The sequence below is a fragment of the Phymastichus coffea genome, unplaced genomic scaffold (genome assembly GCF_024137745.1).
Source record: "Phymastichus coffea isolate CEN01 unplaced genomic scaffold, Cenicafe_Pcof_1.1 PCOF00077, whole genome shotgun sequence".
Lineage (NCBI taxonomy): Eukaryota > Metazoa > Arthropoda > Insecta > Hymenoptera > Eulophidae > Phymastichus > Phymastichus coffea.
This window is the reverse complement of record NW_026706888.1, coordinates 883,113-896,814: the sequence shown is the minus strand read 5'-3', so window position 1 is coordinate 896,814 and position 13,702 is coordinate 883,113. Positions and strand designations below refer to the sequence as shown.

The 13,702-nt window shown below is 39.0% G+C and overlaps 2 protein-coding genes across 2 annotated transcripts in view; one reads left to right on the top strand and one right to left on the bottom strand.

Annotated features, from left to right (window-relative positions):
• LOC131668432 (Krueppel-like factor 7) overlaps positions 1–13,702 on the bottom strand; it is a 298,845-nt gene that overhangs the window by 159,980 nt on the left and 125,163 nt on the right. The window lies entirely within an intron of this gene.
• LOC131668434 (NEDD8) lies at positions 11,933–13,354 on the top strand. Its single transcript, XM_058942605.1, has 4 exons — positions 11,933–12,071; positions 12,153–12,170; positions 12,902–13,014; positions 13,079–13,354. Exons 1-4 carry the CDS (start codon positions 12,054–12,056, stop codon positions 13,161–13,163), a joined length of 234 nt encoding a protein of 77 aa, XP_058798588.1. The 5' UTR covers positions 11,933–12,053; the 3' UTR covers positions 13,164–13,354.

The window sequence follows — 13,702 nt, the reverse complement described above, 5'->3', positions numbered from 1 at the left end:
TTTGCAAAGCCGTAAGCCGACAAAAGCTATCAATCCACAGAAAGCTGCATGCTTCAGTGATGCATCAGACCGCAAGTAAAAAGAAAGATCCTGACAAATAATACTCTCTCGTTCGCCAACTCCCCTTGAAAGAGAATAATAAAGATAAAAGTGAAGGAGGTGCGCGCGCGCGCGAGGAGAAGAAAAGGACGCACCCACTCTCGAGAGATTATTAGCGCTGTGACTTATGTCGCGCTATTAGCGTAATTGTGCGAGCGCCGCGTAAAAATATCCTCTGTCTCCCTTGAGGCTTATCGGCGAAACATGCGAATAGCATTAAATACAAAAAAAAATCGTGGTGTCGAGTCTGTCAACGTCAGCGAGACTTCATATCCACACAGGAAGGCAGTGGACACGCCTCGCGTGTATCCGCCTCTATGACGTCAAGTCGCATAAGTGCAACAACCCCGCTTGAACGGTACAGCATCCTAAGAGAGTCGCCAATATTGATGTGCGCGTGCTCCGCTCTCCGCGCGATAATCACGCGCCGATTCGTCTTCGCGTTTCCTCTTACTCTTCAATTCTTCACTGATAGGCAAATTAAGTGCGAGGCGGTGGTCTTTAATACGACGAGCGTTCATCGGAACGACTAAAACGTGTTCGTTCAATTCTTTTCTAATGTTCGTATTTTCATTTTCGAGAAGTTTGTTAATCGATCTCGGTTGGTATAAAAAAAACATTTCAAGTAAAAAGCACCTCGCAGGAGACGCTTGCCGCGCGAATAAATTAGTAGCGCGCAAAACAAGAGTCCTTTCGATAAAACGAGCAAAAGCCGAGAGAGTAAAGTGCCTTTGTGCGACGGAAAATTGCCACGCGTTTCTTTGTCGCGCGCGTTATTTTCCCGTATTTAGAGAAACTGACTTAACGTGCAGCTCGCGTCGAGAAACTTTTGCTGATTGCTCGCGCGCGTGCGCGGCCATTAATAAGCCTCATTGCTCCTCGCGAGTGCTGCGATTACGGAAACAACTTCATTATTACTCTGATCGATCTAAGATGTTTTTTTCTTTTTCGGCGAAACACGATGCTTGAATTTCGAGCTCGAAGTAAAGTGTGAAATTTATCTGTTGGCTTTTGAAGCTACGATTAAGACTAATAACTTTCCATTTCGGTTCGTAGCATTTCGTGTTCAACGCGATATCTTCATTTGCATAACGCGCAGCTCGAACAATGTGCGTATGCATATCGAGAATTTTCCACTGTATTCGGGATTACGTTACGTGCGGTGGCGGCACGTCTGCGAGAATAGCCACGCGAGCTTCGGCTATCAATCAAAGCAAAAGGCGCGCGCGCATACCATTCCGCCAAGGTGCGGAAAAGGCGAAAGAAAACACGGCAAACGTATTAGGCGCGATACCGGCCGCGCACTTGCCTTTTACTCCAAATATGCGCGAGTCTCGTTGTAAGTATTCCGACGTGTTCGATTGAATAAAAAAAAATACAACGTGTGTGCCGATTTTGGGTGGGTGGACCTATAAAGGATCTCTTATGTGAACGTAAATGTATTTTATGTAATTCTGATTGAAAAATATTGAAGGTATGTATTGAGAAATGATTATTGAAAATCTTGAATACGTATATGCGCTCGTTTCCCGACTACTTCATAATCGAGACGATGTATAATTACTCAGGTCGGTTAATGTTTATGTAGTGCCGTAATCGATAAATAATGTGTATATGAACTACTGATATCGATGAATATTTTTTGGTATGTAGATCGAAGATTGTAGATAATATTTTGTACTACTCAATATTTTCTACAATATAATGTAAATCCGATTTAACTGAAATTTAACGGTAATGCAGCGTCTAAAAATATAAAATCTCACAAAAATTTTATGCGTTGCGCAGAAGATAATCGTTATTAAATGATCAATATAAGATTGAAAACCTAACTGATGTTCGGCTCTTACTGATGAATAATAATCTGCTGCGAAGACAAATCTTACATGATAAATCAATGCGGAAAGTGATCGAATAATCCATAAAGCACAGCATCGTAATGATAAGTGGACTGTTCCCTTTGACCGTATACCTACAAATTGTCAATTATCAGTTAAATTAGACATCTTGCTATTTTTTGTATTTTATTGTTAATTTTGTGCATTTTTTTCTTTCTGTGCAATGACTACACGTAACAATTGTTATACGAATCATGACCTTCAGACCTATATCTCCAATAGTGTCTGCGATAAATTGATCATATTTTCATTGATCGTCTTAAAATCTAGTTAATAAGGGAATATTCCCAATCCTCTGTCTCCGATTTTGCTGTAATTTGGATATGTTATAGTTTATTTAAAAATAAAAGATACGTGTTTTTTTATCGGCGAAAATCACCCCTCAGAATAGTTTTCTATCAATATTTTTTGTTTCAATTAATATAATTAATAGAAAGTTTTTTCCGCCGATTAAAAAACACGTATCTTTTATTTTTAAATAAACTATAACATATCCAAATTACAGCGAAATCGGAGACGGAGGATTGGGAATGTTCCCTTGTAAGTCAACATTAGTAGATTTCCTGATGAGAAAATGAAATAAAATCGTATAACTCATATTTTTTCATAGTAAAATAGTCGAATATTATCTTAAAATTATACTTTTGTTTGATACCAGCAGAGAGATTTCATATTAGAATAATTATTGAATTAGGTTTACTATTATACAATAAGCTGATTCAACTTTTGTTTTATTTTTACGAAAACATTGGTTATAACAGTATCTTTCGAATTCATTATCAAAATCTATTGATAACTTTGAGAAAGGTTCAATTTATCAGATTGTCCCCTAAAAGTTTACTATAAAGAATAATTAATTTGTTTTCAGTACAGGTACACTGCCCATACATCTAACGTATGGTGAACGCATTAAATAAATCAAAGAACGTTATTACTGTAGTTTCAGAATATCATAATGGGCTATAGGCAATTCTATGCCATTACTTTGCTAGTGAGCCTAAAGTTAGGCACTGAGTAGTTGGAAAGTTACAGTAAACAGTGACGCCCTCCGAAACAAAAATTTGCTCGCAAATTAAACCCTTCAATACGCCGTGACATTACACTCGATATAAACAGAAAACTGTTACGTCAATGCCAATCGCAACAAGCACCTGTTGTATCTCAGTCTACCGACGTATATACAACCAATGAATTATAATATATTTTAGCGGTTCACCCTTGGACGTACATCGATAAATCACTCGCAGCTCGTGGCATGTATGCGGGCCTTCGATTGGAAATCCATCGGCTTTTCAAAATTACGCGGGCTCTCGCACACCAGCGAGCTCGATGAGTAATGCCTCGCGCTACGGAAAAGTTAATTTATACATTTGATTGGGCATTCATGCCGACGCGGCGAGCCTCGGACACGGACGAGATATATATATATATATATATAGAGAGAGAGAGAGAGAGACAGAGAGAGAGAGAGCGTGAGAAATTTTACGAGCTGTTTGTTATGACTGCTTTTTGATAATCAGATTAGCATTTCATCGCTGATAATGAGATTGTTTCTTTTTCGCGCGGATTTGAACTGCGCCGATGACGAATACATACTTGGCTTACATAATTAGGCTTTAAATATTCATCGAGAGATAGCGTGGGGATTCAAATTTTGCAATCCCGTTGGATAATACGAACGGTCGTCTATTATAATCTTTCATCACCCTTCACTAGATACACTTCTCATCCATATAGCCCGTCGCATTGTGCATTAAATTAACGAAGTGAGCGTTCTCAACTGATCTCGTGCGTCAGAACGTCTCGATGGTTTTTCGACGCGCGATCTACAGTTGCTATACCCACAATTCAAACAAGCGTGAGCAATTTTGAGACGACGAAGACGTACGTCCGAATAATCATCGGCCAATCATCCGGCGAGCGTCTGCTTCGTTTGTTAATCTCGTCGATCCTTTGTGATACCCGCCGAAGATGCAAGCTGACGTACAGGTCCTCTGCTGTGAGACCGATAGACCGATTACCCCAACGGTTGCTCGAAGTCAAAATGAATCGTTTTCTTTATTATTTTTTTTCTCTTCGTTTTCTCGATAGCAATGTGTCTTAAAAATTAACTGGATCACGAGGCTTAGGACGACATCAAAGATCGTACCGCTTGCTTTTGCAGTGTGTTAATTTGGAATTCCTTCGCAGAAGCAAAAAAAAGGAGGGGGGGATACCCATAGGTATACAAATCGGTGCGACAACAGCCGATACCTCCAATTAAATTAAAAATGCGATGCACTTTTTCACTAGCAGGACACTTCCTCGTTCCGAGGCAATGACATTAGCATGCTCAAGAGAGTGTGTCATACATCAAGAATCCGCAATTATTACGATCGTTTATATTGCTCCATCCTCAAAATCCTAACGTGGCAGCGACAGCAGCTGGAGAACGGCGAGTCGCATAACGACTCCATTAACACGTTCAGTTTCGATCTAATTACGCTCCGAGCTGCGACTACCGTACAGTTGCGAACGAGAGATGCGATCGCGCGCGCTTACGCACTGGACGACGTCGATGTGGTTGCGCGCGGCGAGAGACCGATGGCGCAGCGCGTCTTATTGTCCTTTTCTTTTTATTGCAGTCGTACGTTAATGTTACTTTTTTCATGTGTATTTTTATCTCCGATGATGACTTGCCATTTCTCAAAGTTCTGCGTGGAATTCATAACTGGACGTTGGAATAATTTTGACGCTGTTAATATATTTGGTGAACTTTAAACGGCTATTAAAAAAAAGTAGTTGGTTTATATGGATATATCTCCTAAACTATGAATCCAGTAACTTAATTTGACATTAATAAAGTACAACGACATAAAAGATATCCAGTCCAAATATTTATTTATATTCGTGTTAAAAAATAATACATTTGCGTATCACTTATTGTTAAGAGTCTCTCATGCGTTTTCGTAATTGAGCTGTCATTCTTTCAAAATATTTATATCAGTTGTTGCAGATTTTAATCCTCAGTATATTAAGGATGATACACACTTCAAATGTTCTTTTTGAGAAAATTACAGTACAAACGAAATGCATGCACAGTGTACTACGAATGTAGTAGTATTCTCAGTTTATTTTTGTAAATTTTACAGCAACGGTCGAAAAAGGGTGAACCTGATAGAAAATATCATTGTACGTACATCTCTGCAGTTTATACAATATGGCAGTAGATGGTCTGCAGTTCTTGAAATGTAATAATCATTTTCTTTTCCACGTGTACTTTTTTCGCACATCGTTATTATCCGTTCGAATTATTTATATTTATTTGTTAGGATCGATGTTGGTGTACATTTAAAAATGCTTTTGTCTTTAATGAACATTTGAAAAAGAGCAAATATTCACAGTCAAATAACTTTTAACCATCGAAACTACTCTCTTCTAAAATAACAAAACGGAAAAGATACACGCGGGAATCCGTCCAGTAGTCCAATCAATCTTTACGAAACATGTTTCGCCGCTCTACTCAAAAGCAAAAGTAAAAAAGAAAAAACATGAAAGATACTCGCAGCGTTCAATCGAGGCTTTACAAATGAGTGCTCGCCGCTCAGGCAGTATATAACATAGCCTCGCGCGACAGCAGGTACACGAGGCAACGGCAAAACAATGAGTACACTTTGCTCGCGCGCGCGACATTCAAACGTCACGCACATGCTCTCTCTCTCTCTCTCTCTCTCTCTCTTTGCAGCAACGGAAATAAGAAGGAAGGATAGTAAAACAGAGCAGAGGGAGAGTTTAACGAGATAAGCAAGAAGAAAAGAAAAGAAAAGTAAAGTCTTTTTCGCGCATTCATCTTTGCTCCGGGCGCAGCAGTAGCAGCGGCGATGGCAGCTGTAATGATGCAATGCAAAAGTGCGGAGCGATCGCGCGGCGATCGTATAAGGAAGTCGTGGCGCGCGAGCGCGTACGCCCTGGCGTCGCTCGTTAAACCGCGGCCTGCGCGCGCGCCGACCCATAACGACCGTTCGCGCCGCGCGCGCTTTGTCCGCCGCTTTGCCAGGCGTCGAATTTGCTGGCCGCGAACGCGCGCCTCATCGCCGGCGCTGGCAATTGCCGGGGCAGAGCGGCGAGGTCTGTATCTCGATGGGCGCAATCTCTCCGGCTAATCATCGCGACGCCGCCGCGCCGCGACGGGGCAGCTCACGAACGAGATTAAGCGCAAAAAGGACGCCCGCGAGAGGCAATGACAGAAGAAGCTGCGCGCGCGCTTCCGTCGAGGCGGACTCCCTACCGGCGCGGCCGCCGCCGTCGCCACTGCTGCTGCTGCTGCTGCTGCTGCTGCTGCTGCTGCACACGTAATATCATTATCATTCTGCAAGGGAGAGTCTCTCGCGGCTTAATCAATTATTAGCTCGCCCAGGGAGAACAGCCGACGCCGACGAGATGTATCTTGCATACATACACTCTCTCTCGCTCTCGTCTGCATCATGATGGGATGCCGGCTGCTGCACGGCGCAGCCTAATTATCAAAGCGGCCTTGCCTCCGTTTTCCATGGCTCGAACCGTCACGTGCACGGACGGAGAGCGCGAAAGGATGTGTATATTGCGCACTCTCCGAGAGGCGAGCCGATTTTCTCGGATTCTTTTGCTTGCTCTTATTTTTCACATTAATTTTTCCAGCTCAACTTTTACATTGATTCTCTTATATGAGTTTCATGTATTCTTACACTATTTTCTATCCCTTTTGTGCTATTTATTTTGTGATAATTAATCAGATTATCAAACACTTATAGTGATTTACTAAGAAGTAAAACGAAATGTTCAATCGTCGTTCTCACTAATTGCATAATAGTTCAAATGATAGGAGCATAAACTTTTGTAATGAGGGTAAAGTAGGTACTCACACCTCTCGTGTTGTTAATGAGTATTTAATTGAATTCGGTGTTTCAAAAAAGAATTGCTTTCCTGATGATAATTGCAGTTAAATTTCCCCTTCACTACAGACAATCCGCAGCAAATCAAATAACATTTGGAATCACTCCAATACGTCAAATTCGCATGGAGTCCATGTGCTAATTACCAGCATACAATACAACTGTCACACTTATACCTACGAAAAGAAAAGCCACACAGTGTGCGATTACAGTGTAACTTGCAAAGTTTGTGTACGCAATATCAGAAACGACGAGGCGACTTCCATTATCACGTTTTCAATAATTACACGTCAAAACAATTCACGCACACTACAATTCTCGTCCGGTATTCCATGGACCTTTTCTGCGTGCAGCGAGAGAACGAGGAGGCGCGCGCGGTAGCGATTACATCGGGACTCTCCCAGCAGGGTGCTCCTTGTGAAAGAAAAGACTCCTAATCAGCACTGACGCCGCCGTTGAAATAACGCAATCAAGCTCAATTTTTGCGACACGAGGGTGCTCGTAATTTTGAAGATAGTCGTAAAAATCAGACGTTATCATTCGGTTCAGTTGCCAATTTGTTCATTTTAGGTAATCGAGAAATACCTTTTTTTGGTAATCGCGTATACTTGAATATTTTATGGGATCATGATTGAAATTACATTGAAACAAATTACGATTTACTTTATTAAATCAAATTCAATTTAAAACAAAAAAGCAGATATATCATCGCCTTTCTTTTCTCGTTGAAGATCACCGACTAGAAAAAAAGCTATCATCATGACAATGCCATCCTCCATAACGAATTCAAATGACAGCCGAGCGTTATAATACCTACGTCTATGTAGAAGAATAGCAGTTTTTTTCGGTGTCTACGCAACTGGGCGGCTCAGAAATCTCGGCGCGTGTGCAACCTTCACCCATATAAAGCCTCGTTTAAAGCACTCTGCATGCGTAAGCATGTATACAAAAGGAGAAAAACCTAGTGGCGTTTTAACAACTCTTTTGATGATAGTATTTTACGCGCCGGTACAATATGACTTTACTCTTAATCTGTTGGTCATCATTTTGAAAATCATAGCATATTAATAGTTTTTTTTTTTCTTTTTGCTTTTATTCTCTTAGAAAAGATTCGTTTGAAAGTTGAACTATTTTCTTTTCGCTTGATTATTCTTCGACTTACGACAATTTTCTTGAGAAACAGGCTGATTTTGCGAAACTCACCTGAAACATAAAAATAATTGAATATGAAATATCGTTTTGAAAAACAACAATATATTGCATGAAAAATGATTAAAAGGCGATGACGAAATAATTATGCTGTTAAATACAATCGATTCACATAAAAATTATTATTGGAAGAATTGACTGATGGAAAGTATTTTTACTCATGATTTAATTTATAGAAGATAAAATATCTAAATTACGAATTCCATTCATTCTCAACGTACATGATCATTACATACTTCATAGGTTTACCTACGCGGACAATAATCAAAGCTATATATACATATCGTCGTTTGGATAGACGCAAAGCAAATCGATTAATACACCTCGATCCTTCATCATCTGTCAAAACACAACAACGTAGACGGCACTTCCATGAACTGTCGCCTACGGGCGAAGCCCGAAAATCATTCGTTAACTCAATCTCGAATTAGCGGCGCGCAACTTTTACTTTATTTTCTTTTCGTTATAATGCGACTTGCACGCGGCGCACGCTAATGAACGCGCCGTAGGATTAACAAGTTAGCCTCCTCCCGTCTCAACTTCTTGTTTTTTTGTTACTTTCATTCGTTCCTGCCGTATCCTCGTTTATTTTATCTTTCGAAGCCACGAGATATTTTATAAAAGTCGTTAACGTACACTAATCAAATAAATTTGAGAAACTCGATCATCCGAATGAAATGCTCAGAGTTGCGTTTTTTTTTTCTTGTAAACGCGCTTCGACTTTATTTTCTCTTTAAAATGCACAGACAACGGGTATAAGCAAAACGTTTGTTACAATCGTAATAAGAGCATTGTGAGTGACTCTAGCTGATAAATTATAATATCGAACAAATTACATTCTATTGTTGTTTGCTGTGAAAGCTGACCCACAAAATGGTCTTCATCGTTATCATTATTCTTGCGCAAAACGCTGCCGGCAAAAGAGGTGTCAAAATGAACTTTGCAATGAGCAAAACGCCCGCAACTTTAATTTCATTTTGTGCACCTCTAATGAAGGGAACACACGAGCGCAATTATTCGTAACGCTTATAATTCTTCAGAGACTCTTACTGAAGGTTTCAACAACAAAAATGATTTGAAAGGTGTCATATTTATGATCGATCGCTATAATCTGAGAAAACTGAGGAGACAAACAAATATTAGTGATCGAAACATCACTACATTGAGGGAAAATTGGAAACGCACATGTGAGGCAAGAGAGTAGGGATTAGAAGCACGCGAATGGGAGCAAGCAAAAGAAAATCGACGGAAGTCGAATGCTTGGAAACAACAGGCGAATCCCGGAACCTCACGTTTTTCGCGTTCCTCTTCCTTTTTTTTTCAGCCTTCGTCCGCCGCCTCCTCCTCTTTCTCTTACAACCGCAATCCGTACAATTAGAGCGTTGCAGAACTGTTCATTACCCCGAACAAGAGGCGCATCGCACGGAGTAATTTTCCCTCGCTCCCTTCTTCTTCTGTGTTTCTCTTTTGCTTGAGAATCGACTGGCTATCGGCTCTTGCTCTTTCGTATCGCTCTGCTTTGCCTTCTTTTTGCGAAAAATCTTCCGTTCCTTTACAGGCAAATGAGCCGCGAGAATATTGCGCCACTTGGACGCGATGACAAATAAATTCGATCGAAGGTTTCACCATTCAGTTGTAAGCTGGTAACAATTTAATTAGCATTCCGCACCGATATGCCGTCTGACGAATTGCCTCGCGGGGAAATGAGCCGAAACCGTGACCCGGATTAAATAAAAAATAATAAGTCCGATAAACGACTGGCAGATTAAAAAATTGAAAATAATCCGAACATATCTGTGGAGTCATCCGTCTCAATCCCGAAAGATATCAATTGCGGACACGAACGCTCCTTCCGCCCGGGTTCAATCGGACAGCTTCCGTCCCTATAGACACTTGCCGCCCTTTTTAATCGAGAGAGTAAAACGATCCGATCTCGAGCGCGTGGCAATGACCCGATGACCCCGATGACCGGCTAACGATCGACCTACCACGGCAGTGGCAGCAGCAGTTCACACTTGTCGCCCGTATATCAAGAGGGGCTGATCTTGATGGGCGTTGCGCAGAGGGGACACGACACTACTTCATTTTTTCTTTTTTTTTTTGACTGTGCGGCTGAGGTAAGATAAGCTCCGCCGCTGATGAGCTTCTATTAGGTAATTACTTTGTGATTGCGACTTTACTGCCGCGGCAAATGGCAGGGTAAATTGTGTTGCCGCACTTCTAGTTTAGTGTAATCGCGAAATCATGAGTACGATTCTTTTCCGCCGATTTTTATACTTTTGCCCGTTCTCAAACACGTGGATGAGCTTTAAGCAACTTATTTTTGCAATGTTCTATAAATGGCTAGTATGTGGACTACGTTGTTCATTTTTCATCGACATTCCACACAAGTACCAAAATTTGTTCATGGAACAAACAACATGATTAATTTTTCGAAATAATCATGGTTGATCGCTCTGTCATGCAAAGTACAAACGAGACTAATTAACTCAACGTATCTTTCCAACTTCAAGGAGTGACGAACGACAAAAATATGCGCCTACGATTGAAAGAGTTGTTCTACGACAGTGATAAAGAAACAGTTTAAAATAGCAAAAGTAGTAGCTAAAAAATGCACTCGAGTTAAAAGCAGAGTAAACGAAAAGAGAGTCCACATAACCACTCGCATCCGGTGCATATATCAAGATGCACTCGGACGTGCTCATCCACGTGAGAGTCGTCGATGGCAATCAGAATTCGCACGCAGCTAGGAGAGAGAAAGCATGTCAATCAAATCGCGTCGGGCGATCGAGTGCACTCACTTTATAAGACATCGTGTGTGCGCACAAGAGCAGAGAAAAAGAGGGAGAGAGAGAGAGAGAGACTTGACCAAGTAATTACCGCTGATTAGCGCGGAATCACTCGAGTCACTTTAATCAGGCGATGGTGTTTAAAGGCAGTGCCGCGCGCGCGTTCCCGCGTTTGATTAATCGGCCGCCACGCGCTTCTGATAACGCCACTTTTCCTTTTTCTTTGTCTGAAACACTATCGTCTATGATGCTATGTATCTTACTTGCATAGCAATAGCAATGTGATGACAGCTGGAAATTCTTGACTGTGACTAAGTTACATTACAATCAGACGAATGATATTGCAGATAGCAAAAGGGAAGTATTGGTTGACCCGAGCTATGTTTTGTATAAAGACAATTTGAATTTTATCAAGTTACTTGAATATATGAAATAGTCAAATAATGTTTTGGATAAAATAAAAGGAAAAAATACCGTTTCCGACTTACAAATCTAATGTACAAATTATTTAATATCTCTTTGCATCATTTTTATTTACTGACGAATATTAAGATTATCGTAAACAGTCAAGTTTATTGAAAAATTATATTACAAGGTAATAGATGCTTCCTACATCTGTCATTGAAATAGCTAATTTTTTGTTTACTTTTGAACATAATCGTAATTAAAATTCGAGAATAATATCAAGATCTAAAATCCAATATCAATAAATACCAACGATTCCATCCAATGGAAATCATTTTATCGATAATCAAAGTTGTTTTTAACTCCTAGCCACGTTAATGAAAACTATTTTTATTCGTCTGTTATTATCTTCAATCACAAAGAGCATTAAAATTTATTATTTCTAATTTTTTTAAATATATAATCAAGTCACGTGAAAAAACTAATGTTTTTATCAAATTAGTATATTTTATATTTGCCAAGCTCCGCGGACAAACTCGAGCGCGCACCGGTCGATTCATAGTGCCAGCGTTCCCTCTATCTTGGAACGAGCGAAACGCGAAACATGACAGTGCGCCAACTACGCGACTGCGCCGAGTCTGCCATGAAGAACCCGCCTACAGTCGGTGTCGTCCGTTTGTGAAACCGTTCATTCGGTCTTGATCTTTGGCGAAATTGTTTGCTAAGCGCAATAAACTGTAAAAATGTTGATCAAAGTGAAGGTAACTTGTTTACTAGGAAGCTCATACAATATAATATAAGTACGATTGTTTACTGTTATGTACTTTTTTTTTACTTTTCAGACCTTGACGGGAAAAGAGGTGAGTACTTGGAAATTCTAACCTAGTAGACTAACAAGCCGGCTATTAGCATTGTTTTTATTGTTTTCAACTTCAAGAGCGTTATTTAGTAATGGTTTTTGTTGCTAAAATAATCACGAGTTATCAATGTTAAGGCCAAACGATTTCATGATTTCAATACTTCAAATTACACTGACATTATTGAGTATTCATAGGTGTTGTCATGCAAACTATTGGCAGAAAGATGTTTCAACTAATTTTTGACATTAGTTCAAATTTTAATTCTTTATTTACTTAGATAATTCATGTAACTGTTGTTCATATTGTTTATTTCACATTAGCTTTCACAATAGCTTGAATAGTTGCATCATGACATATTACAAATTTATTTGTGAATTTAGGGGAACAATCTGAGATTATTATTCAATAGTAATCAATTGTTGAAAAATAATCATAAAAATATTTTAATAAACATTTGAAATTTCACCAATTCTTTTCTATCAAATATTCTCTGTTGTTAGATATTTATCAGTATTTGAATAGTGTACTTGTACGTAACATCAAGCAATAGAACTTGAGTATGATTCAATACATTTAGAGTAACTTTTTACCTTGTTCATTGCCATGAAGTGTATAGCCTGTGAATTGTCATTATCATTGAATACATAATTAAAATGTCCAGTTTTCGTTGCTCTGTAAACTAAGTTTTATAATCATAATCTAAATTATTCTTTGCATGTTTATTTATCTAGATTGAAATCGATATAGAGCCCACAGATAAAGTTGAGAGAATCAAGGAGCGAGTTGAAGAGAAGGAAGGCATTCCACCACAGCAACAAAGGTTGATATTTTCCGGAAAACAAATGTAAGATATTGATAATCATAATAAGTGTTTAATATATGAAACTGATCAAACAATTTGTATTCAGGAATGATGAAAAGACTGCTCAAGATTATAAGGTACAAGGTGGTTCCGTATTGCATTTAGTACTTGCATTGAGGGGAGGTCTATGAAGAATATTTTTATATGACACTATGACGAAGCCTGTTTTATATAGAAAAAGTAGCGATTACAATGGAAATGCTTTTATAATATGTTTTAAACTTTGGCTTTGTAAATATAAAAATTAAGATAAAAATAATTTAAAGTAAACAGTCACATTAAATGCTATGTTTTGTAAACTAATAAAACTGATTAAGTTATAAGGAAGTCAATTTACTTATATTTATTTCACTCAACCTGATCCTATTCAAAACTATCCTACTTTAATCATTTGTTAATGAACTTAAAAAGTTGTAGAGCTGAATAATTAGCAATACACTTAAATTGTTCTAAATATAGCATATTTTCGTTTTTGAAATATTTATTTAATTTGAAAATTTGTTTTTCATGCAAGTTATCTCCTTTTACCACATTGCAAATGGATATTACATTAAAACAAGTGCAAATCTGTTTGCATATTCGAAATTTTATCGCCCATTTCCAATATTTCCAATCGTCCGAATGGTCTGGGAATAACAGCACTTTCCACTGAAACAAGTCGGAGTAACAC

Excerpts from the sequence above, each read along its gene's own strand:
- LOC131668434 (XM_058942605.1), top strand. Across the intron at positions 13,015-13,078 it reads ATATTTTCCGGAAAACAAAT|GAATGATGAAAAGACTGCTC; the intron begins GTAAGATATTGA and ends ATTTGTATTCAG.